This window comes from Mycteria americana, chromosome 7 (assembly GCF_035582795.1).
Source record: "Mycteria americana isolate JAX WOST 10 ecotype Jacksonville Zoo and Gardens chromosome 7, USCA_MyAme_1.0, whole genome shotgun sequence".
Classification (NCBI taxonomy): Eukaryota; Metazoa; Chordata; class Aves; order Ciconiiformes; family Ciconiidae; genus Mycteria; species Mycteria americana.
Window position 1 is genome coordinate 67,098,909 of NC_134371.1, and position 25,847 is coordinate 67,124,755.

Genomic DNA, 25,847 nt, shown 5'->3' on the forward strand with positions numbered 1-25,847 from the left:
AGATTTGCCCTGGCTCATCCCACGTATTTTAGGCACAAAACTGAAGTGCTCAAACTGGGACTGTAGCAGTCCTATGTACGTGGAAGTCACCAGAGAGGGACAGGCCCTTCTGCAGGAGATGCATATACTAAGCCCTTAAGAGCCAAAGTAAGACCATGCCAGACCCTCTGCACTAACGTGTCCACACTGGAAAGTCACTTTTGGGTGTGAGGAGTCATTGTGGGTGCAGAGTTAGCACACCATAAATTCACACTGCAGCTCAGCTGGCCGGACTATGGCTCACTCACTAACCATCCAAAATCCTCTCTGGCCCATGCAGGGACTAGGAATATTCCTGCTGTGTGCAAGATACCTGCTCTGGACACAAGTAGTAGAGAAAGCATCTGAGCAGCCATTAGTGCTGAATGCAGAGGAGAAGAGAGAGTTTTGGTTTGGGAGGTAAGAGTGGGATCACAGGGCGGCAAGGTAGGGGATGCAAGGTTTGGGGAGACATAACAGAGCTGGTCAGAGGATACGGCTGCTGGCCATGTGAAAAGTGAGGTAGTAAAACCATTCTTGTCCTACTAGTCTTGAGGAGACAAGTCCAGAAGGACTCTTGCCCCTAGCCACCACACTTATGGAAGTAACACTGCCAGGATGGTCTCCAGCAAGTCAGAGAGATCAGCAACTATTTTCAAGGAGCGGAGTTTCAGTAGTGTTATCAGCAACTGCCAGAAAAAGCCTGAGAAGGGGCCATTAGTAAGGACATCTCTTCATAGGAAAAAAAATCACAAAAACTTCCCTGTTATTTCTTTAAAGCTTAAATAAAAGATGCTGAAGTTCCTGTAAGATCCTCAGCAGTGCACGTGTACCTTACTGCCAATGATCGAGCGAACTTCATCATCTGGCGAGGTGGGGGTCCCAGAGATATCTGGGTTGCTGTTGCTGAGGCTCCGTGAGCGGTTCAAATTAAGGCTTGCCGGTCGGACAGCAGATCGAGCCATGGTGGCGTAATGCACTGATCCTCCTAAGCCACCAGGACCTATGGTGGTGTATGAAAGAACATCCTGTTAGACCATCAGTCAGAGCCTTGATCCCATGCTGCTTTACACCAGCCTGATGCAGCAAACCCTTTGTATAACCAGTAGGTCTGGCCCGTAATGAAGTCTTCCCTGTGCCTTCCCCTGCCTGGTTCTCCAAGGCAAGCAGCAGGGAGAAAGGGATGGGACTAAAAAGCTATTTTATCCACTGATATGTGGGAAGCAGGAAGCTCCCTGTAGATTTAGGCAGCCGGTGTGAGGGATGTCTTTAGCTAAAGGGATACTTTCCAGACCTCAGGCTCTAAAACCACTGGAGAACTGGGCACAGCTTTAAGTACACAACCTTCCCAACCCCTCTCAGAGGTTTTCCACTCCATGCAAGAAGCAAGTGCTGTGCACAACAGTCCTTCCAAAGCCTAGGTTTCTGTGGCTGTCATTCACACCAGCTCTTCCCCCATGCAGACATATCCCTTGTTCTCAGCAGGGGTGGAATTAATTTGTTTCCTTCCTGTACCCAGACACGTGTTTTCAAGTATTTCACACTCCTTTGCCAGTGTTTCAACTTTTGCTGGAACTGGATAAAAGTACAAAAGTACTAGTGAAGGAGACTGGGAAACATGACAGGCCAAGAGTGTGCCACATCTGTCTAACTTGCTACAGAAAACAAAACTAAAAACACAGTATTTTGCCATAATTTAGCCTCATGGTTTTTCAGTGGTGACACTGTTATTTAAGATCATCAAATAGTTAAATCTCTGACATGGCTAACTCTAATTAAACTCATCTTGTAAATGGCTACACTAGATCATAGAGGAAGTTAGTAACAGGGCTTGGCAGGGAACCAGCCATGCAGTTGGAGCTCAAGAGCACCTGCCAGCAAGCAATTTCTGCCTGCTTTTAACAAACTGTGACTTGAAATAAAATGAAAAAAGAGCTACCTGGTGATGGTGAGTTGGGATAGGTATTTGGTAGGCGAAAAACATAATAAATATAGGAAGCAAGAAGGCTGTTTCTGCCATGCTGGTCCTGGTTTCCATCCAAGTTCTTGTGAAGTCTGTTTATGATTGATGCCATCGCTTCGAAAGATGCTTGGCCCAGGTTAACTGAAAGTAATAAGTGAGGAGTTTGTTTTAGACTGCAGAAGTACCCATGAGCAAGTCCTAAATGTGCATTTCGTCCACCTTCTAAAGGACAAATGGTGAAGTTTAAGAGTATAGCAAGCATTTCTCAAGAAAAACTGAACCTGGTATTCAAACTAGGTCTAATAAACAGCTTGACAGGAAGACAGGTGTTGCAGTGATAAGTTTCCACTTTTATTAATAACTAATTTAATGAATTTCGGCCTGATTTCTGGAATCAGACCAACTTTGGTCATCAACAGCAATGGTAACAAGATCAAGTCCTTGTTTAATTGATGGATAATATCCTTTGGGTATTTATCATACTTTTCTCAGTTAATTATTTCCTCCATTTAAGCCTTAGCCAAAACATAAACTGTATCAAAAAGAACAATTCCATTCTGGTTTGGAAAAAAATCTGTTCTAAAAATGAGCACAGAAATCTACACACAGACTGAGGTAGATATTCTAAACAAATTAGGGATGAAGCAGACAGCAGCTGGAGACTGTGAATCTTACTTTTTTAAAAACTAGACACTAATGTCCTCAATGCTCCATACAGACAAACTAAATCAATACAGAACACTTAAAGAGTGAAAGAGCTTTAAAATATAAAATAAAAATTCAAGCAAGATTCTTCCCCAGAAAGATAACTTTTCTAAAATAAATTATTGCTATTTTTAAAGCAGTCTTAGATACCTATATTCCATCATGTCCAAACTCAAGTTTCCTACAAAAAATCCCAACTGCTATTTTAAATACTAAGGAGTTAATCCTGACTTCCACTTGAGATTTTTTGTACTGCCAGAGCATAGCCCATAATAGGGAGCAAAAGGAAGGATTATTCATGCTGACAGTATCAGATCCACAATAGCTAGAGGAACATACAACATCTGTATCTTCTTATCTTACCTACTTCAAGATTTTCCAAGGTGACTAGTAAGGCTGAATTTCTTAGTTTCTGAATGTCAGTATGGAGACACCTTAACAGGCTCCAGTGCTAAGAAAATGCTGAGCATCCAACTCATGGAAGTCAGGCCCCTTTCTGGTGTCTCAACTTGGACACCAAATTACTAGTCATTTTTTGAAACCTTTGTATTAAATATTGTTCCTGTGTATATCACCACTGATCTGGATGCCAGCATGTTTTATTTTGAAGACACATGGTATATTAGTGGCACTAAAATAAAGCATAAAAATGGACTTTTTTATTTCTACATAAATATGATAAAATTGGAAGTGTCAAACTTTCAGCTATGTAATTCTCTATAAAACTTAAATAGAATACCTATTTGGCCTGCAATGACAGGAGGTCTTACTACCAGAAGAATCAGTTTGTCAAGCAGGAGATGAAGAAATCGCACTACCGGCTCCAGTTGAGAGGAATTTAAAGCTGAAATGCTGCTCTTCAGTTCATTTTCCAAGTTGTTTTCCATAATTCTCATGTCTCCTATCCGCACAGGGAACATGTGCTCATCCAGAGCATGGACAAGTGCAAAGAACTTGTCAAGATAAGGGTCCTACACACAAGCAAAAAAATCCAATAATCAGCAAGAAGCTCCGAAAGTAACTCCACTTTCTATGGATTTGTATCTCACGGATGGATTCTCTCCCTCATTCTTCTATCTCACCATTTAATCTCACAAAATTAGCAGAAACTCAACACCTTTGAGAGCTCTGCCCATATGTCTAATTTAAGTGAAATCAGCCAGTGTTCAGAAGTTGTCAGGGCAAAACTAGAGGACCCACAGACTATGTATTCTTAGAAAAACAGACAAAAACGCACTAAAATCATGTTACTATTTACAGCACAAATAAAATACACAAAAAACATCAAACGACATACTGGGAATTAATAAAACAAAAGTTGAAATGATTAGTCAAAATTATTGTCATCTTTCTTTTCAGATCAAAGAAAGACAGACAAAAAATACATGGAGAAACAAAAGAGGCAGAGGGGAAAAGGAAAAACAAGACAACATCATATGGCTGGACTGTATGTTAGACCTGTTGTATTGAATACAACAGTCTGAGGTCTGAAAACACTGTTGGCCATTCACCCTGTGAATAAAGGCCAAACTGCTCATATTTTTAAGCAGAACCTCTCAAATATACTCACAGCAGAATGTGGAATACCAGGTCTGCTGGCTCAGAACTGAAAATGAGATTGTAATTTCACTAGTAATTATTATAAGTAATTATTATACTCTTCACAGTATCAACTTTGACAGCGTTTCAACTGCCAAAAGACTATCAAACTCTTTTTATTACAAAGACTGCTCTTAACATTTACCTGAGTGTGGAGGGATGACACAGCAACAACTTCTACATTGAAAACCCCTTTGTGGTTATCCACCCACTTCATTCCAGGGAGTGGAACCTGCAGGTTAACAGGAAGACGAGTGAGGATGTGACAGAAAGCAGAGCTAAGGCACTTCTAATTACAATTGCCATTTCTTTTCATTTTATTGTCAGATCACACACACGTGCCCACACACAAACAGACGTCTGTCTAAACTTAACAGTATTTAAGAAATAAACAACCTAAGAGTGAAAAATAGGCATGCACACACACATATAGGTACACATACATTCTTTCACTTTTTAACAGAAGTATTCTCCTGCTGATTTTCAGCGTGAAAAACAACTCACCTCTGGAGAAAGCACTGAATAAGCCTGTGGTGGTTTTTCCAATGAAACAGGTAGGCAGAACTGACCAGTCTTTAATCGTCCATTTTGAAGCATCGGTATCCACTTTAAGGAGAAGGAATTAACAAAAGAAAAAACAAAAACACACACTTCTTAAGGCTTTCTTGAACTTTGCAGGCTTGGCTGTCAAATTCTCAAATTCTGCAACAGCGTATGAGTTGACAGTGATGCTAAACAAATTGCAAACAAATGCATTATGAATACATCCTGTGCTGAAAAGCATAAAGACCGAAAGACACTCACGGTGTATCCGACTGGAGTCTCCAGGGGAGTGTTTTGTTTTTGTTGGCAACTGACATGGTAGAAAGTAAAAAGCAGGTGGTGGTGATCGGTTAAAGTGGCTGGAAGCTTAATCTTGATTTCCTCGTGAAAATCAGGCGATCTGTGCAGAGACCAGACCCTCAACTAAGTCATCAATACAAACAGTGTGGTTTCCTATCTTATGGTCAAGACTGAATCCTTTCAGTTAAAGTATCTGGAGGGAAGGAAGTATATGGACTATCCCAAGGGATTAAACTTCACTTTCTGATCACCAAGGACTGGAAAAACTTCGCATATGCATTTACAGTCCAAGAAAAATGAAAGTGGCAGCCCCCTCCTCACATGAGCACTCTGAACTGCGCTGCTCCCCATGAGCAACAACCTCTTGTCTCAAGGGGGAGACTGCCCCAACCCCCAACCTGCAGGACAGGATTCTCTCCCCAGTACATCTCTCCCTGGTACAGCTACAAAGACTATCAACATGTTAAGACCAGATGCAGCATTCCTTACCCCAGCGGCAATTAAATTATTTTCAAGACCAAGTACTTCCAATTTGTAACTAAAGTCTAAAAGGCTCCAGCAAAATCACGAAGCACAGGCTAACGTGAGTTTATATTATAAATCTTCATGCCTACTAACTTGAAGCTTGTACTTACAGCATCTGCTGAGTTGGGCTACGTGCTCGGGATCACAGCCCCTGACACAATGCTCTTGATTTGTACCAGAGCAAACAAAGACTCCGGCTCCTAGTCATCGCAAAACTCTAAGGACAGTATCAACTGACACTGCAGTTGTTGTGAGGGCTATGCAGATAGTCATTGTTAAATAATTAACACCGAGACAGGGTCACTGGTGAGTTACTCCACTTTCACAATGGTAAAACTTCCTTTGGGTGGAATCATACTATCCATACGGGGCCATGTCCTTTTCACAAGCCGTCATGTGTTTTACCTGTTGTGATATACTACAGCTGTGTATGCTTCTTTGGAAAATTCAGGACAGCTAGATTTCCCAAAGATGACCTGCAAAAAAGACCAAAACTGTGCCAAGAATTTGTTTCATAATCCCACAGAGACATTTACAGCTCCATTCAGGAGTCTGTGCAGCTGTGCACACAGTTACATCTGCTTGTTACATGCCCCTTTACTTATATGCAACGTTGTACTTAGTCGCTGAAGAGTTCACAATTTTAATAATCCCAGTTACACATGCGCACAGATACGGCTGAAGAACTGATGAATGTGTCCACCCCTACACAGATCTTCACCAAGTGCTCATCACTTCTGGCCCTGAACACAAGTATAACTATCACCTTTAATTTTTTTGGCATGGAAGCAAAGATGCTATACCAAACACAAGGGTGTCCACTGCAAACATCTCAGGTTAAAATACTAGCTACTGCATTGTAGATAGCAACTAGCTACTTTGCAAACTCTACACAAACGTACCCTTTGTTCTGAAATATTGTAATTTTATATTCCCCTGAACTTGTTATTTTGAAATGTATTTCAGCCAGGTTTTCTTAAACACAGGGATTTTACGACTGCCACATGTACTCTGCCTTATCAGCATGCAGCATTCACATGGAGCACAAAGTACTTCCCTCACCGGCATAGCATTGCTTGGGTCCTCTCCATACATGAACTGGACTTTTACAGTGATATTCCTGGCAGATCCTTGGCGGTTGGCAAAGTTAAGGCTCTGAGGATAGACGTAAAGAAGATTCCTGCAAAAGACAAAGGCATCAAGTGAGCACCTCCGTGTGAGAAGGAGAGGGTTCACACCTTTATTAATGCTATTATTTAAACCTCTATGGAAACACTCAGAGAGTCAAAGTGAAGGCTTTGACATCTTCCATTAGCCAGATGGTCTTCCCTTCATCATAAGTGCACACCCATACAAGCGATTTGATAAGGACTACTTATTTTAGGCACCAAAAGTCACAATTTTTTAAACTGCCATCATACTGTGAAATAGTTCCGGTTTATAAGGGTGCTTGAAAAATACATCTAAAAATTTACCAGTGATTCTACAATCTAAGAAGTTCAAGTGGAAAGAAAACATATGAACAGAAAAGCACTGAGAAGTGTTTATTTGTTCAATATGGGGTGGCTGGTTCCTGTTAAATACCTTCCTCGTTGTGACCTGTCCTTTTTTTTTCTTTCTTTTTTTTTTAAAATCTCTTTACATCATGATGGCTTCAGGTTACACCTCTCCTCTGAAAACGGATTAAACTAAATGTACATCTGGAGCTTCAGCAGATACGCCATCTCTGCAATGACTCAGGTGGAATGGTGTCTCCAATTCCACGCCTCAATACCACACTTTGGGAAGGATGAGGATCAACTAAAACTCACAGCTGAGAAGCAAGAATAGTTAGGAGCTCTGGACAACAGCGGGGATGGACAGACTGAACCAGGAGTGTTTAGTTTTGAGGGAATGGCTGGGGCCACGGGTAATGACAACACTCCCAGGTATCTAAAGAGCTGCTGCAAAGACCAAAGTAATAGAGCGATCATCACACCCACAGGGAATATGACAAAACGTAATGGGCTGAAATTGCAGCACAGGAGATTTAGGTTAGACACGAGGGAAAATGTTCTGACTGTAAGACTAGTTAAGCAGTAGATCAAATTGCCTGGGGAGGGTGTGAAATCTCCGTTTTCCATTAGCTTTTGAGGACAGGTGAGGCAGACACCTCTCCAGATCGGTTTATAGCCAACCTCAACCTTCACAGGGTGGGGGGCACATTTTGGAGGCCCCTTCCAGGTCCGTTTCTCCAAGTCTATGATTACTTTAAACACAACAGTGACGAGATGCAAAATTCTGCAATATTTTCCATCCTCTTAGCCCTGCTGAGTCCCTGCCAACAAAGTGCAAGTTGGATTCACACACCATTAGCAAAACTGTCCACTACAAGCCCCCGCCTGCCCTATGCGCAAGTAATTTATACCACGGAAATTCCCTTGCATGTGCCTATAAAGACAAAAAAAGACAACGGCCCCTGAACCAGTCCACTCAACTTACTCAATTATTCAAAGGAAATATACCTCCTTTTGCCCCCAAACAAGTAGAAGTGTATGAATTATCATACATTTCTAAAAAGTCAGCCTGGAAATCCCCTATCCATCACTCCCACAGCCCTGCTCACCAGACCAGCGTCACTGCCCCTCGGACACCCTTGTTCCTACGGCTCCAACAAGAGGGACCGAGAGGGATGCTCACCACAGGCTCCTCGGCAGCCCGATGGTTAGGTGAGAGGCTCATGTGGCTGCCTTGCATCTGCTAGGGATAAAAGACAGGCGTGTTGCATTTTGCCCAAACACTGAAGCAACCAATTCTGTAACGAGCCCTGGCTTGTAAGGCAGGAGGTAAAAGAGGTTCCCTTCCCCTCTGTCCCCCTCTGGGAACTATTCAGTGAATCTGAACACAATTTGTAAGTAGTTTCCAACTGTTCCTTGTCCCAGAGAGACAAGAGACAACAGATGGGCACAGAAAACTGCAGTGAGGAGCACAGCAGGACAACATTTTAAGCACAATAAAGCAGCCGCTACAGAGCGCTGGAAGCAGTAGATTGAAAACAAAAAGACCCTTTTTTTGATTGTCAGGAGGGCAGTGGTTTCGTTGCTCAGTGAAGGCATCTGGTGCCTTTTTAGATGCCATGGGTAGCCTAAACACCTACACAGGGCTGGGAGTGGGTGACCCTCCTGGAGGAGCGGCTGGAAAGGCGGGCTGCCCTAGGCTGTCTGAAATTGCGCTAGATGTCAATGTTTCGGCAAATGAAACCCACCCAAGGATTTGGTTCTGATGGCAACTCCATTTGCTCCCCGATACCCATGGGTACTCCCATCTGTACAGACACAGGCTAATGCTAGTCCTAAGGAATTCTCTAAGAGCCTCTGAAGAAAAAGGTACCTCCTCCAGGTCAGCACCTATATACAGCAGCCCAGCTGTATAGCTCCAGAAGGCTATATGGGATAGAGCAGCCCAGCTGTATAGCTCCAGAAGGCTATATGGGATAGAGCAGCCCAGCTATATAGCTCCAGAAGGCTGTATGGGATAGAGCAGCCCAGCTGTATAGCTCCAGAAGGCTATACGGGGCAGCATTACGAAGCCAGGCTCTTTTTCACCCCTCCAGGCAGAGAAGTATGCTTAGCTGGCACGTGGGAATTTCTTCCCTTTCAAGTCCTTCATGGTGAATTAAGTTTTTTAATCCCATCCCCATTGGTCGCTTTGCCTAATCAACGCTCTCTTACTATTTCAGAGGGGGCCTGTGCCGTTTTTGTGACTCTACTAAATTACTTTGTTCTGGCATGAATACATTTGCTCCTTGATGTTCTTTTTAAAATGAAAATGGATATGAAAATCTACTCTAAAATGTACATTGCTCATAAAACTTTTATTAAGTATTATTAGTGCTTAAGAGAAGGATTTAATGTATTTGTGAAGCCAGGCTACAGGATCCCTATATTAAAGGCAGTCTTATGCTTAGGACTGATTTATACTGAATAGCAGAGATGAGCCTAAACCAAGCCTGCAGTTCTCCTACCACCCCTTCTGCGAGGGCTTGGCCTGCTGGGAGCAAAGGAGACATTTCATCAATTTGATGCCACTCTAGAAAGAGGGTGCTAGAGACCTACGAGCAGACATTACAGCTGACGTTACATGGCAGGCAGGGCTTTAGCTCCATTCAGAACAACGAGCACTGCAGGACATGTACAGGTTGTTCCCCTCTTCGTTGCTTTTCAAGCCCTTGTCATGTGAAAGGCTCAGAGGGCAATTATCCTGCATTTCATCAGGAAGAAGCTCATGTTGCTTAGGGGAGTTCAGATGCACAGATCCCACTGTAAGACAGGGGAGAGTTGGATGCTTGCTCCTGTTCAGGCAGCTTCTCTCCAGAGGGTTTCCTATTACAAGCATCATCCTTTTGTTGAGAATTTACATACAGAGAGGGGAAAAAATTCCTCCGCTCGCACATCAGGATGTGACCTCAAATGAAAAATCCTATTTTACCTTACTCTACATAGGTAAAAGCCGCAGATCTTCCTGTCTGCTATAAGCATAGTTACAGGAGCCATGGCAAGAGACTCCCAGTTGAAAAACCAATAGGAATATTATAAATCTCTTGAAGAAACTGATGACCCTGTCTAACAGCCACCCAGGGAGGCTGACTTCTCGGTTTCTCCTCTGTTACCCTCTTTCCTTTGATTAATTACACTTCAAGTTCTCATCTTATTATTTGTGTGCACAAATACCTGGGCTCAGTAGACTTCGCAGGACACCAGAGGTGTAGCCGCTATCCTCTGGACAAAGTGAAACAAGACTCCTGTGCAAAGTGATGGTAGAAGCTGCCTTGCTGCCCGGGTGAGATGATAGGCATCAATGTTGCTGGGCTTTTAAAGGCAAAGTAAGTGGCATGGCACTGAATGTAGTCTTCAGAAATCAAGAGAGAACAGCCCCAGCCCTGTATTATATACAAGCAGTGGGAAGCAAGAGGAGAGAGCAGCTTTCTGGTGGGCCAGACATCGTGGGGAGGTCTCATGTCACAGTGTTCAATTCTCTATAGAAGGGATAAAGGGAGTAGAAGGGATTGACCATGGAAGTAACGCTGCAACACCAACAACCATGCTAAGCATACACAGATTAAACAAAAGGAGCGCTAGTCCGTATGCTTCCAGGTAACAGCTACTTCTTGATGATACTATTCGCAGATTCTATCAATAAAAGTTTCAGCCAGAAGCTTTAAACCCAAGGCCTTGTGTCTGGAGCTTTTATTAAAATGCTATGCAAAATGTATGCAAAGCTTATACTATTATCTCAAACAGATCTCAAAAGTACTTTTACCTCCATAAAGTGAACTTCTAAAGTGCAAAGGCTTCCCAAGCCATGGAAATAATGGCACCAGGCACTCCTCTAAATATTTATATAATGTGATTGCAGCCATTTTGCAAAATCCTTCATAAAAGTATTAAAACATTAAGAGCTGATCCTTACTCTTAGAGGGAATGTCTAACTATTATGAAAATTTCCATTTTCAGTAAAACCCAGAGACCTTTTTCTTTGCTTTATTCCTACTATAAAAATCATTTAAAGCCCATTTAATAAGGGTCACCCAGGTGCATGAAAGATCTTCAGGATCATGTTTGTTATATACATCTTTTCTTGACTGGGCTAACAGCTCTCAGAGGCAGGATTCCCCCTTAGGGTTTCTACAACCCCTGAATCTTACAGTTTAATCATATGAGAAGGTTTTCTCCCCTCTGCTTTCCTGTGTCCTGCTGTTCTTATGGACTCTGTGACTGTTGTGACATCTAAGGGTTGTATTTTGTAGTAAGCTTATCACTGCTTGACTTTATTGGTACTGGCATTAATATGGAAACATGCTGGGCAGCCACTCGTGCTTTTTTAATATTTGACATCAGAGCATTTTGACTGCCTTTCCCATTTGGAAGACAAACCTTTATAAGGGGTAGTGTCATGTCTCAGCAGCGCCCCGGCACAAGCAAGCTGCCATAGCTTGCCGAGTTACCGTGCATCAGCTGAGCCGTGACAACCGCGGCACAGGAACGGGCAACGCACAGCGACACGCAGGAACTTCTCAAGCTGCAGAAACCTGGCAAAATGTCTGATCTCCAGTTGCGTGGTTACTGCTATTTCTTGAGCAACTTCCTACGTTTTTCTGAAGACTAAGCCAAAAATAAAGATTGTTGGGGGTGACGGGGTTAGGAAGAATTCCAAACTATTTAAAACAAAACTGAGAAAGACTTCTTGTAAGAAGTAGCTAAAACAACAGACAATGATCCATTTGAAACCCTGTAAAACCAAAGCCACTCAAGTACTTTGAAGTAGACTGCAGAAAGTCTATACTTTTTTTTTTTTTTTTTTTTTAATTTTGCAACCAGTTCTTCAAGTTTTGCAGCCCAAAATCCCTGTATCAGATGCCAGAGGCTGGACTTTGTTCCCTATTACAGAGCAGTGTCAGGCCCAGATAAAAACCATACCTAAACTTCATCTACACAAGTGAAACTCCAATGAGTTTCCCTACAGAAAATACAAATCCTTCAAAAGCACACACTTATCTTACTTTTCTAAACAGTGGAGGTGTTTAATAGGGTTATCAGGTATGACGTATCTTGGTTTACCATTCAAAGCAAAAACTATCAAACCTTTCAGAGTCAAAGTGTTAAGAACCCTAACAACTTCCCACAAAGGTACAACATAAGTGCCGTAAGTGCCATCCAGATCCTGCACGTGCTTTTTTTAATTTTTTTCCACTCATTTGAACAGCTCTTCATACATTTCCATTGAAATTACCAAATGAGAAAATGCTGCAGGAATGATGACTCAATGCAAACCCTCCAGGCTAATCACTGTCCCATGAATAACCCTAATTGTTCTAACACATTCTAACAGATTTTTAGTAGGGTTGAGTAAATACTGATTTGATGAGTTTCTTGAGAAACTGATCTGAAAAAACTGCAGATTTCAATAGGGCATGATAGCCTTCCACTGAACAGCTTCTCATAGACTAGAACCTCATGGACATCCCTTGTGAAAGCAATCAAGCTTGTCAAAGCTAGATCTCTGGAATAAAGCCCTATGCCATGCAAATCAGAAAATTAATCATGATAAACACTCATCAATAAAAATAAGAATTAAAACAATGATTATCATTTGAGCCCTACTTACTAGACTTTTACATGTGGAGTTAAAATACAGTGCCAATAAAAAGGTAGAAGCAGAAAGATTAAATGGTGTTTCATTTTAGCAAAAGTCCCTGTTCAATTCTGTGTCTCTATGTAGACTGAGTTCCCTAAATGCATCACTAGAATATTTTTATTTTGCTCTGCCTGATGACCCACCTATCCAGCCCAAGTGCAATACTGCTGAGAAGCACCTGATTTAGGAATACAGCAGATTCCCCACTGGCCCAAGCCAACGTAATGCTTACCCATTGAATAAGCAGCACCAACCATAATAAACCTGACTCTAAACTCCCAACACAGAATAACACATATGTGTATAACTTTCAACCTGTGAGGTGCTCCCGTGCAGTCACTGGTGGTCGTGGGTTGTGGACTGCCGTATCTCTATGCATCAGAGAAGAACAAACGCCCAGTCCTAACTCCCTCTCATTTCTCTGCACGAAACAACTTCGCTCCCACTGCTCACCTGGAGATCTGACAGTGGCATGAGCTCTGTGACACAGCAAGAAGTCTTAGCACTTTGCTCACCTCTTGGCTGCTTCTTTACATCCTGAATGTGTTCAACCAGTCAGTCTCCAATGAGTGACTTGTGTTACTTTACAAATGAAGGGGCCATCATGTTTCTATCAATGCAACAAATACTCAGTGCAAAATAACTGATCAGCAAGTGAATGGACGTACAGGAGCAATAATGAACAGCCCATAACCAAACTCCTCGCTTGCCTATAGCCTTCCAGGCTCAAATGAGTAATTAAGCAAATAACTCTTCTCCACCACGTGTTACATCTGCCAACGGTGAGCAGATACAGCCCAGTCTCAGCCAGCCAGGCTCTGTGGCTTTACAAGAGTCATCAACAGAGAACCAGACAGGCATTCTTTCTGCATCTTACACATGCGCATTTCTGACCTGATTTAATGCAAGCTGCAGAGAATTAACAGAACGAGGTGTGCATTGTAGTACCTGCGTGGGCCTGCACATATCTCAGGCCTCTTCACAGCTCTTCAGTCTGTCCTGAAAGGCAAAAGGACTGTCCAGCTAAAGTACCTGAAGAGCCGGTTAACAACAAGCTGCAATTCAAATGAAGCAAGGGCTGCTCTGATCCTTGGCAGCACTACACGCCAAGGTGCAGAGCTGTCCTTGCCCTCCCGTTCCCCGACTCTTTGCATGGTGCAGCCTGAGCTGAGACCTCAGGCCAGAATCCTCAAAACTCTCAGTGTTCAGGGATTTTTAGATCATCACTTTGCTGCTTTGCTCAAGTGTTTTAAAATTGTGCTTGAGAGACCAATTCCTGATTGGTCACAGCCTTTATGATGTGTGAATTCACAAATATCTGAAATACAGCAGAAAAAGGAAAATCTTACTTATCCCTTTGCCTGCACAGGTTTGTTCCCTAGGAGACAATTCTCGGTACTTGGTCTCAGCAGCGTACAAGGATGAAGACCTTCAAGACTGTCTGCTGCAGTGCGACGTGTTGCAAGATGAGAAATTACTGGGTTGTTTTTTTATGGGACAGAACTGCACCTTTGGGCTGTGAAAATGCAGTGCTGCTTCCTGGTATAGAATAGTGATTATGGTTTGTATTTAAGGATAATTCCTACATTTGCTTCCACTCTATGCCAGCAGATTCTCTTTGAATGAATCCCCATTCTTCCCAGTGCCGGGCCTGATGATCTACATGCTCCTGCTGTTTTTCTGTACTTCATGCAGATACTCCAGTAAGTCTGATGCAAATCATACTGATACAAAACATTCTCCACCAATTAGTTGGAGATCTAAAATACTTTCACATTATTTAATTATGGGTGGGGAGGTTACCTGTATATTATCAACCTTTCATCACACAGGAAGTTCAACGTATAACAACTTCATTTTTAAAACAATTTTTCTATTGATGCTTCACATCATACATGCATATGTACGTGAACAACAACAACAAGTCCAGGGGAAGACTTAAACATACAAGAATCTAGCAAAAACCTGAAAATTCTCCAAAGTACAGAGTATATTATGCATGGATTGATTTTGATTTCTTGGATTGCTATGAGTGATTCCAGAAGGAAAAATACCTTTCTTTCATACTGCAATACTACTCGAAAAACATACACGCTTCCATGCAGAGACCCACTGCAGAACAGGACGTTTATTTCAGAGTACTTGTAGACTTGCTTTATGTAGTGTGAATCTTAAACAGTAAGAAGAATGGTAAGGTGAGAAATGTAAGCGAGGTATTATTTATCTCACCCACCTCTGGAAAGCAGCTCTTAAAAAATAAGTTTTATATCGTGTAAATTACTGCACAAACCTTAACATAGTAGAATCACATCCAGGCAATCTCTGGACCTAATTCCCTCTTTCTCACTTAATCTGAACTAGATGACAAGTAAATCCACTGCAGCACAATGAGTTACATCAGAAAATGGTACAAGATGAGACTCAAGTTGTGTGAATCATCTGGGAATATTTTGCCCTTCCATAGCTTATCAAGGAGCTGCACAACCTGAAATACAGCGTCCAGTGCTCTTAAGTATGGTAAACCCTTTTATACTCCTGAGGCAATGAAAGGAATCATACAACACAAACAAGAAACAATTTAGGCCCTTATCAAGATTACGACCCAAAATTAATCTATTAAAAAGCACTGTGTGAAAAACACTATGTCATCAATAACATTTTATAACAGAAAGTCTGGCAGACAGAAAAGTTCAGACCAGTTTAATCAGCAACATGCCCGTCTCTCAGTTTTATCTTCCGAGGTATCAACCTACATTCAAGAGGGGTTACATTTGTTCAAATACACACAGTTTAATGATCAACTCGTTGGTCTGCCTCTTCTAAAATGAAGAGGAGTATAAATAGATCAAATTCTTCAACCCAGAACAGTCACACAGCAAAAACTGTCAGTAGGAAAAGTCTCTGCATCCTGAACAACCAAAGAGTATCAGGAGCAGAAAACATGAAAATCATTCTCATCTTTCTATTCATTGCCCCACTTGCTCTTTCAGCTAGAGCTGAGAAGGATTATTCTCCCTTTGATTCTGCTGCATCTCCTGAGACGAAATCAAGATTTGCCATGTTAGATGATGTACGAATCTTAGCCAATGGACTCCTCCAGCTTGGGCACGGTCTTAAAGACTTTGTCCATAAGACAAAGGGGCAGATGAATGACATCTTTCAAAAACTTTACATTTTTGATAGGTCCTTTTATGAGCTCTCACTGCAAACTAGTGAAATCAAAGAAGAAGAAGAACAGCTCAGACAAACTACAGCCAGACTGCAAATCAACAATGAAGAGATAAAGAATCTCTCACAGGAGATGAACTCGAAGATTGAAGACCTCATACAAAACAAAATCCAGCTGCAAGAGAAAGTATGGGGACTGGAAGACAAAGTCACTAAACTGGCCACTATCCAGCCTTCAATGCAAGAGACAAAAGAAATTTCTTCACTCAAAGTAAGTAGACTTGTGAAATCCCCTGACACACAAAGCCAAAGTAAATTGTAATGCTATTGTTGGTAGTTAAGCAATAGAAGCTCATGTTTCCTCTTCACTGTAGTACTACCGTGCATTTTGAGAAATAAATCACTGCGATAACCTTAAAAGAATCAGTGTCTTCATCTGACATATTGTTTATTTTGCAGTAGAATTCCCCAGTGAAATCAGTGAGAAAATTGTGAAATTATAAGGCTCTGTATCTTTTTCAGGTTTTGGGGTTTTTTTTGCAAATCAGTTGTAAGAAATTCTGTAATAATAATGATAAAAAATTTTTGCAATCAGGAAAATGATGTGATTACCAAGTCCATACGTTTGTATGTCATCATCTCGTTACAAGTCAATGCACTAGGAACTGCCTGCTCAGTATAAAAACAGGAAGCTTAAACCTTTAAAGAGGGACACCTATAGTATCTATATGACCTGCAGGACCAAAGAACCTTGCAAGTGTTAATAGACTTAATGTCAATACATGCAAGTATTTAGGTGGGTATAAGGTTTCCTATGGAAAAGGAAGTATTAACTGTATTTTGCAGAAGCATAAAAAGGCTAAGCAACTTGTGTGAGAAAATACTCGATGTTTGTGTCAAAAGCAGAAAGATGAATCAAGATCTCCCAAATCCCAAGCTACCCTAAAAAAGGGAATTGTTCCCTTTTTTGATCAGTGGCATACATCTAGTTTGAAGCAAGGGCCAACTTCACAGAACATAATTGTTCTGGATGTGAAAATGGAAGGAAAATAGCAACAACAAAAAAGGTCTACAAAGCTGCCAGTAGTTTGTCTCAAAAAAACCCAGGTGTTCACTTCAGAGGCAAAGAAATTTGCCCCTTCAGAGGCAAAGCAAGCAACCCTTTGGAAAAGGAAAGGCAATGTTAAATGGTTTGTGCCTCTCAAAACTGGCCCCATGACAAGAGTTATGGAGGCAGTGCTACTGTGAAGGTCTTCTCCTGCTTCTAACCACAACTCTCCTCCCTCCCTTCCTGTCCTCAGGCTTTCGTGGAGCAGCAGGACAACCACATCAAGCAACTTCTCAAAATCGTAGAGGACCAGCATGTGCAACTCGACAGACAGCACAATCAAATAATGGAGCTGGAGGACAAGGTACAGGAACCATCTCTATTTCTCTTTTCAGAATTTGTCATCTGTCGTAACACTGAAGGAGTCAATGGCCCATTCGTTCGGGTCAGCCATCCCTCTTGTTCACAGTTTGGGGGTGTAAAAGAGGGTATAAACAATTTTGACGGCAAACAGGTACCTTTTTGGGTGAGAGACTGCTGTGCTGCCAGGCAGAGGGCTACGGCCAGGGCACACGATAACCAAGAACACAGCTTTGAAATACTGTCTATCAACAGCAAGCTGCTGTGTTTTCTGACTGCTAATTTTCTTTTTTTTTCCTCTTATTATCTATCGTATTATTGTTCTTTCATTGGTCTTCTAAGTATCATTACTTTCTACCTCTTTCTTCTTTTCCAATATTCACTCCAATAGGGAACCATGTTCTGCAGTTCAACATGTGTCACCATATCGCTGGGTATAACTGACATGCTCATATTTAATTTATTCCTAAGAGGAGGCTATAAAAGGAAAATGCATTTCAGCCTAAGGAACTGTGGGTTCTGCGCTCTTTAGATGTTGGTATTATTTGTCTAAGTGATGTCACCTGAGGAAATAAGTTAAATCTGTTTGCCCATTAAGGTGCACCTCGTGAGAACAGATCATTTACTCACCTCATGAATCCTACCTTGTTTGAGCAGTGGCACAGCTGACATTCGTGCAACTGAAATCCACCACTGCGGTTCTAAAGTTATTTTTATGTTGTAAATTGGGTATTCTAAAGGATTACATTCACAAGAAAAATTATTCTCTGCATGGCATTGTTCAGCTTGATACATGAGTCTCATCATTTCAGAGCCTTGGGAAATTAACAGTCTGTAATTACGGTTCTTTCAGCTAAACCACATAGAGCTCCAGGAACTCGCAGAGAACTCCTTCACGGGCGAGCAAACAGAACCAGAAGCCATCTCCTTTCCTGTGCGCAACGCCACAGCTGTAACATACCAATCTGATGGTGAGACCTTCTCTCTTAGACGTGACTACACCATACATTGCATTCGCAGTATTCTCTGTGAAAGTTTTGCATTGGTTTTTAACAGTCAAAGACTAAAAGCAAAAGACTCTTATGTTACAAACAGTGCTGTGGGAAGGAGCTAAATTTTGTGCTTTGGAAAAAATGTCATCATCTACTTAGCCCCACTATATGTGTACTTGTCTCTGGGGTGACATACAGGAACAACGCCCAATAACGCAGTAATCCTGTCCTCAACCCTCAGCCTCCATTCACCCCTTGTAAACATGTGCTGGGACCGTCCTTTTACCGACACTTCTGATGTTGCTGATGCCTGTCTTGGAGAGTATGACCAGAGAACTAATTTACTTCATGCTGGCTAATTCTAAGATTTGGAAGAGATTTCTTTAAAGTTGAGAGGCATTTTTGAACTGCAGCAATGGGAACAGTATTTACTGGGAACTTTACAAGGGGTAGGAAAATCCATTTGCCAGAGTCTAGTCTTAGGCCTTACAAACTTTCCAAAATTATCTAAACTGAAACCTTGCCTAACTTAAAAAATACAGGCGGTCCAACCTACTTACAACTTGGCAGCTGTACTACCAAGCCCAAAGCAGTTCGTCCATTTCATGGCCTGTATTGTAAAATAAAATTACCAAAAAGATTGTTCTAGATTTTGGTTTGGCTCTATCCCATATAGAAATTCAAGTTACAAAGCTGGATTAAAACTTACCACATCCGAAACAGGATTTGTAATTGGCTGCTGTTTGCTTTCCTAGGTGCCGCTCCTGACTGCACTGCTCTTTATAACAGCGGCACGCAGTCCAGTGGTGTTTATACTATCAAGCCCAACGGCTCAGAAGCTTTTGATGTCTACTGTGAAATGAAATTTGGTAAGACAGCTGTGCTAGCAACAGTCTAATTTTCACATAAGTAGTTTCTTATGAGCCAAAAAAAGTGTCTCATCCCAAACTACACTAAACCTTATCGCGATTTATGTATCCTCTTGACTTCTCTTACTGGCCTGTCTGTGCTCTGAACTCAGGTCTCCCCTATCCTGAAGTCTCCTTAACACTGCTTTCATTCTTTACTCACCTCTTGTTTATACCGAGGAAAGGACTTTCAATCATGTGATGTAAATTAAGTATATTAAAGAACCCAAGCCCCTTTAGCTATAGATAACGAAAATGGCAATTATAAATGCCATTATATTGCAACCATTAATAGCTTTTCCAAATAAAACAGTAACTAGTAAATACCGTAGTAAAATTTTGTTTCATTAACAAGAGTTACTGCTTGAAACTTAGATATACCAAACTAACCCAAAGAGGTGAGTCCTGGAGACAGAATTCCTGTATCATGTTTGGGTGAGTCAGTAGCTATGTATCATATAGGTCCAGAATTGTCATGGACCAGAATGCACAGCACCTACCCAAGCTCCATCTTTGTAAGAAACCCATTTGTCCCTTCCTTTTGCCACTACCTAGAGATCACACATTATTTGGCCAGTTCACTGTTCCCTGGTTTTTTCACCCCGCAATGCATCATCCTGCTGTGCTGCTCTGTGCGTGTCCTGCCCAGCTTCCCCACATGGTCCCTTTGCCACGGCTACCTAGAGAGCCTGGCAACACAGAGATGCAAACGTGGCAGGGCCGTGTGATTTGCTTGGATGTGTCAACAGAGCGGCATGGGATTGCCCTGTGCAAAAAGCTCCTTTGCTTACTTTTGTTGAAACTGGTTAAACGAGGGTGTCATGACCTGGCCAAGAGAAAGACCCCACCACAGCCCTAGTGTGGACACGGCCTTCAACACTTCATACCTTCTGTGAAGTTGCCCCAGCAGTCAAGCACGATCAATAGAGGGAGTATGACAATCTGATCAAATGTCTGGAACATTTCATATCTCTTTTTTATCATTTTCTCTCTGTTTGTGTTTCTCAGCCCTCATAAACAAAAGAAACCCAGTTAAGGCAGCTTAACAAATTAAGTCCAGTGAGCTGAGTCACCGCAAGCGTGGCAGAGGACACTCGAATGGCCCCGTGTTCTCTTCAGCTGTGCTCACTTAAATTTCTTTCATGAAGATTTAGGCTAACTCATTCTACCTCAAAATTGGAGCACCCAAGAGCACACTCATGGACAGTTAATAAGGCCAAGGCCAAGATGAGTTGAGCATCTGCTCTCTGTACAGCCGAGAGGCTTTATAGCTCAGTACACGTGCACTCAGGTCTGCTGCAAAATGAGAAGTGGTATTCATATGGAGCCACCTTCAATGCAAACCTATTTTCTTCTTCACGGCAGTGGAGAGTGAGCTCACATAAGGGCAGCCACAGCATTGCAGTCTGTAGGTCAGCAGCTGATGGTCTCAGTTACTTTCCATCTTCTCTCTAGTGCTCTAAACACTTAAGCCAGGCTTGTGACTTATCTCCCCTTCGCATTCACAGGCAGTTCCTGGACTGTAATCCAGAACAGAGTGGATGGATCACTAGATTTCAACCAAACCTGGGATGCCTATGCAAACGGTTTTGGTGAACTCAATGGTAAAAATGCTTTTTTTGTGTGTCTTTTCTTTGTATCAGTTCATTTGAGAAGCTGAATCTTCTTAATTAAAGGTGTTCAGATAAGAGCAGACAAAACCTGCCATCAAATCTGAACAGCTTACCTAATTAGTGGAACACCAGGAAATGCTTACTAGAAAATGTAACCCAGTAAAATTCTCAAAGACACACCTTCAAATATGTGTTTAGAAACTTTTGCTGAATCAAGGCCAGAATGCTTTAAATGTTATTTTAATTATTGAGATTTTACTATTCATAAAAGCACCCTCAAAAGCCTTTAAGGCATACACATAAACGCAAAACCTCACCAGGTTGCTGTCATTACCTTTTCTCAAACTTTCTGCAATGATCTTTCCCTTAAAACCGCCACACCAATTTTTCCGACCTCAAGAGAGCCCGAGGCTGCATGTGCTCCCCTGCACAAACACCTCCGGCTTCCCCGCGAGGTGGCCAATCCCCTCCATGGCTGGATAGGGTGAGGAAACACCCACATTCCCTGTTAATCATCAACTCCAAAGAATTTGTAGCACCAAGTGCTGCCCAACAGCCTCCCCATCCAGCAGATTTTCCCTATTTTTCTCGTACAATGAGATGACTCTACTTTTGTTTAGAAAATATTTTGACTTTCTAGGCACAGCACAGATCAAAACCTCACCAATGTGGGCAGCAATATTGACTTACTTCCACCTCTTCTACAATAAAGAGCTGCTATATCTCAACCTTTCCCACATTTTGGGACAGTAGCTCACAACTGAGGTAGACTTTTACCTGTATAGTTCATCTGATCATATTGAATGCTACAGTTGCTCCTTGATTGGTCTCCAATTCCCATATACTAAACCAATATGTAGCCACATCTTTTCAGTGTCAGAAAGATTTCGCAGAGGATCGCATCACTCTCAGCTATGTCCTACTCAGTTCTGTGCGGCATATTCTAAGGTGATAAAATGTAACAGGCTACTGCTCCTTACCTGTAAATTGTGGGAGTATTTTACTCAACCATCTTGTCTTCTATTGCTTAAAATGCCACCTGCATGTATGGCACTCGCATTCAGCTCACTATTTCTACATGTGGCAATTACCCATTGTGCACCAATACCAGCGGCACTGATAATAAGCTACTGAATGAATATAATTTATGAAACTAATTAAACTAATTATCAAGAATTCTAGCAAAAGAAAAATGCTCAACTTAAATTCACTTTGTACACAAGGGTATCGAAACCTCAGTTTAGTTCTGCAGCTCTTTCCTTAAAAAATACAACAATTGCAATTAGGTTTTATGTATGTCATTTGCTTCATTTGTCACACAGTTACAATTATGCATGTTTTAAATGTCTTGAGCTCCCTCTCAGAGTTTCACAAGAGGTGGGAAAGTTAAGAGAGAAGCTCCAGTTCATTTATATCTCTTGCTTTTATTGATCACTAGTGTGCAATTAAGAAGAGGTAAACAAAAAGAATGTAGCAGGAGACCTCTGAAAAGATCAACAGTCCCCAAGACTCATATTATTGATTTAATTAAAGCAATGAATAAATCCTTTGAAATACTAAATTTTCACACATACTACCTGCAGGTTATCTATAAAAACAATCTCAATAGCAGCGTGAGCAATACAGGGCTTTAGGGCAAGTTTATCACATAACCCCTTCCCCACTAACTCTCTGCCTGATGACTTCTGTCGCCTAATCCTCACCTCTGACATCTCTTGATTCTGACATTGCGCAGCTTCTTTGAACACATATTTTCAAATACTGATATTTTAAAGGTGAATGAGCTGAGGTATGGGTTAGAGATCTGAAAAACATGGTAACTGTTTGCATGCCTAGTTCCATATTAACAGCATCTATTTACTACGACTTTGCAGAGGAATTCTGGCTAGGCCTGAATAAGACCTATTCCATTACTAAACAAGGGGACTACATCTTACGGATTGAGCTGCAGGACTGGAAAGATAACAAACGTTACATCGAGTATGCGTTCAGCTTGGGAGGCCCCGAAACAGACTACACTCTCCAGCTCTCACGGATGTCCGGGAGCATCCCCAATGCACTGCCGGAGCAGACAGAACTGCGGTTCTCAACTGCAGACCATGACGTGGACATAATAAATGACTTCAACTGTCCAGAAAACTACCTAGGTATCAGTATGCTGGGTGTATTACCATGGCAGTTTCTTTGTTACATGAAGGATGGTAGTATGCTTTAGTGGGTAGTTACTGATATTAGCCTGGCTTTAGATACAGAACAGAGAGGGTAGCAGCATCTTTGCACTTGCAGAAAAGGGCAGAAGATGTTTTTCGTTGGCAGACAGCAGGGTCCTACAACGAGGCATCACCTTTCTATTTTATAGATAGGTAAAACTAAAGCATAGTGAGGCTGTGCAAACCACCAACATCAGAAACGGAACTAGCAGCACAGGTTGAAATAAAACCCCAGGATGAGATTCTGAGCTATGAAGTAAAGGGCAGTTCTTCCTCTGATGCCTGCTCTGGTGTGGCAGCCCGAGGTCGGATTGTTTAATCCCTCCTTGCAAAACAAGAGAAGACAAACTGACTCTTAACTTCATTTTGACTACAAACCAGAAGTTAAGAATGATGGTGAGATTCCATTCAAAGGGAGATTTTAGCTGTTTGTCAAGTATACATGCTACAATCACTCTCAAAAGAGTAAGAGAGATGCGAGGCTGAAGATGTATTTCTCCTGGAAGATAATTTGGTTAAAGAATTCCTAATTCTTTGATTTTATGAAGCTTTTATGTTTTGCCAGTTTATAGCAAAAAGCAAACACTTGAAAAAGCAATTAATGATTAAACCACAGGATACAGAATTGCACTCCAGACACCTGCTTCATGCAACAAACATTTTGTATGTCATTCTAGGCTTGGACATTGTTAATGTCTGAAACAAGACTGAGAGTGTTACTCAGCTCTAGTGACCATAAAGCAGATGGCCAATGACTTCCAAAGTGCTAAACTTTCATTTTTAGCACAGAGTCACTGCCAGTACTTTGCCAGCAGAACTGGGCTTACAATTCAAGCTCGTGATTAAGGACACCAGCCAATAAAAAAGAGAATTTGTTTACTAAAGGCTCTTCAGCCTCCTGTAGATGCAGGGGATTTAACTATTTGTACCTGAGAAAACCATCAGCAAATCAGAAAGTCAGTTGTAGAGAGTCACGGGAAACATGAAAGCGTGGAGCTAACTTCCTAAGTGTCCCAATTCAGTGGCAGCATTTGTGTGTGCAGTTTTCTATGCGCCACTTCTTTTATGTGAAGCAGACAATAACAGGGAGCACAACTTCTTTGTATTTGCCCTCAACTTGCAAGTGTAAGTGGGTATACATACAAGCACCGTTTCATTTGGGTATATTGGGTAATTGTCACTTTTGCTGGAACTGGTCTAAAGAAGATTTATGTTGCAAACGGGGGCTGTCTACTCGGAAACTGAGCACAATATGTTAGAGTACAACTGACAGTAACTGACACTACAATATTTTTCCTTAGGAGGCTGGTGGCACAGTGAATGTGAGGAAACCAATCTTAACGGGAAATTCGTCACACCAAGGTCAAGAGGAAGACTAGAGAGAAGAAAAGGCTTATACTGGAAGCCTAAGAAAGGAAGATACTACTTCCTCAAGTCAACCAAAATAATGATACACCCAACAGATTTAAAAAGTTTTGACTGAATGCTCAACCTGACGCATTTTCATTCAGAACATATACACTGAACTTTACTACATCAAAGAAGTTCATGTTATGTTTAGTAACAGATGCATGTCTAAATCCATACACTGTATGGTGTACTATTCTCCAATACATAAACCCTGAGGCATTTGTGATGGTCTAACAGTATGTTTGGTGAGTATTCTCATTCGCCCTAGCCCCAATGTCAACATGCTGTAACTTATGTGGAGCTTTTACCTCCCCAGGATGAAACTCTAATGCCTAGGAATCGGCTGCCTAGTTATGTGTTAAGATAGTATTGCTTGGGGGAATGGGTTTTCAGGCTGTTGCATTCGTTTCTGGGTTGTGTAGTAGAGAACATGAAAAGCGTTTCAGTAAACAAAGGGCTGGCAAGATGCTACGGCAGACATATAGGTATTAATCTATAGGAAAAAAAGAAATTTTGTTTCGTAAAGTAACTGATGCTTGGTTCATGTTATTGTTGTGGAATGTTTCTATGAGCATATGAAAGAATGTTTCTATGAGCATATGAAAGATGGTTAATTCCTCATTTTAGGGTTCCATGTATTTCCAGACATTTTCAGCAGTGTAGTTCAGGCCAATCTTCACTGAAGCACTGTACTCGTGCAGCTATAGATGTGTACACACACATCAAGTAAGCCACAGCACAGACCTAATCTTTTAGATTCCACACTTTGAAGAATAACTTAAGAACTACACTTTCTTGCTGAAAGTTCAGAGCTAAGCTTCAAAGCTTACTGAAATAAATAAGAGATCTTTTCTTCTCGTTTGAAATGGATTCAGAGCCATCCCTCTGTGACCTTTTAGTACATCTAAGAAATTAATGAAAGACCAAGCGAGCACATGACAAAACACCTTTCAAATAGAGAACAGTTGCCTGTGGGGGGCAACTCCAATGGGGTCAGTGGTACCAACCAACAAACCCTGTAGGCACAACCTGCGTGTGACAGTGTTGGTCCTGCTCCTGAGAACACATTCACGTTTGTTTAACTTCGTCTGCAGAATGCTATAAGGCAGAAGGACTATTGACATGCTTGTGGATGACCAGCTGTGGAAGTGGTGACTGACAAGGACCCCAGTTCTGCAGTTACGTTGAGTCATATTGACTTGTATACATTACCTAACCCTTGTAGAGCACGGATTTTTTATCTCAACATTTGCAACCATACAGGAAATGGTTGCAAATTGTCATTTGTCAGAGTGCAGCAACTGTGAACAGA

General features: G+C 41.6%; 2 protein-coding genes across 7 annotated transcripts in view; one reads left to right on the forward strand and one right to left on the reverse strand.

The window, feature by feature from the left end:
• The window catches only part of DOCK7 (dedicator of cytokinesis 7), a 108,995-nt gene that overhangs the window by 39,961 nt on the left and 43,187 nt on the right, over positions 1 to 25,847 (reverse strand). For all 5 annotated transcript variants that reach the window (XM_075508897.1, XM_075508896.1, XM_075508895.1 and 2 more), the window contains exons 15-22: positions 6,716 to 6,833; positions 6,059 to 6,129; positions 5,090 to 5,228; positions 4,790 to 4,891; positions 4,431 to 4,517; positions 3,426 to 3,657; positions 1,958 to 2,122; positions 852 to 1,021 (exon numbers count right to left, since the gene is read on the reverse strand). In XM_075508897.1, coding sequence (XP_075365012.1) covers positions 852 to 1,021; positions 1,958 to 2,122; positions 3,426 to 3,657; positions 4,431 to 4,517; positions 4,790 to 4,891; positions 5,090 to 5,228; positions 6,059 to 6,129; positions 6,716 to 6,833 — 1,084 coding nt within the window. The remainder of the gene's footprint in view (positions 1 to 851; positions 1,022 to 1,957; positions 2,123 to 3,425; positions 3,658 to 4,430; positions 4,518 to 4,789; positions 4,892 to 5,089; positions 5,229 to 6,058; positions 6,130 to 6,715; positions 6,834 to 25,847) is intronic.
• ANGPTL3 (angiopoietin like 3) lies at positions 15,768 to 24,608 on the forward strand. 2 transcript variants are annotated; one of them, XM_075506651.1, is made up of 7 exons: positions 15,768 to 16,265; positions 17,296 to 17,406; positions 18,256 to 18,373; positions 19,150 to 19,263; positions 20,811 to 20,906; positions 22,790 to 23,062; positions 24,427 to 24,608. In XM_075506651.1, exons 1-7 carry the CDS (start codon positions 15,768 to 15,770, stop codon positions 24,606 to 24,608), a joined length of 1,392 nt encoding a protein of 463 aa, XP_075362766.1. The 2 variants fall into 2 exon arrangements, with proteins under 2 accessions (XP_075362766.1, XP_075362765.1); XM_075506650.1 differs by lacking the exon at positions 18,256 to 18,373 and having other exon boundaries at positions 17,296 to 17,530.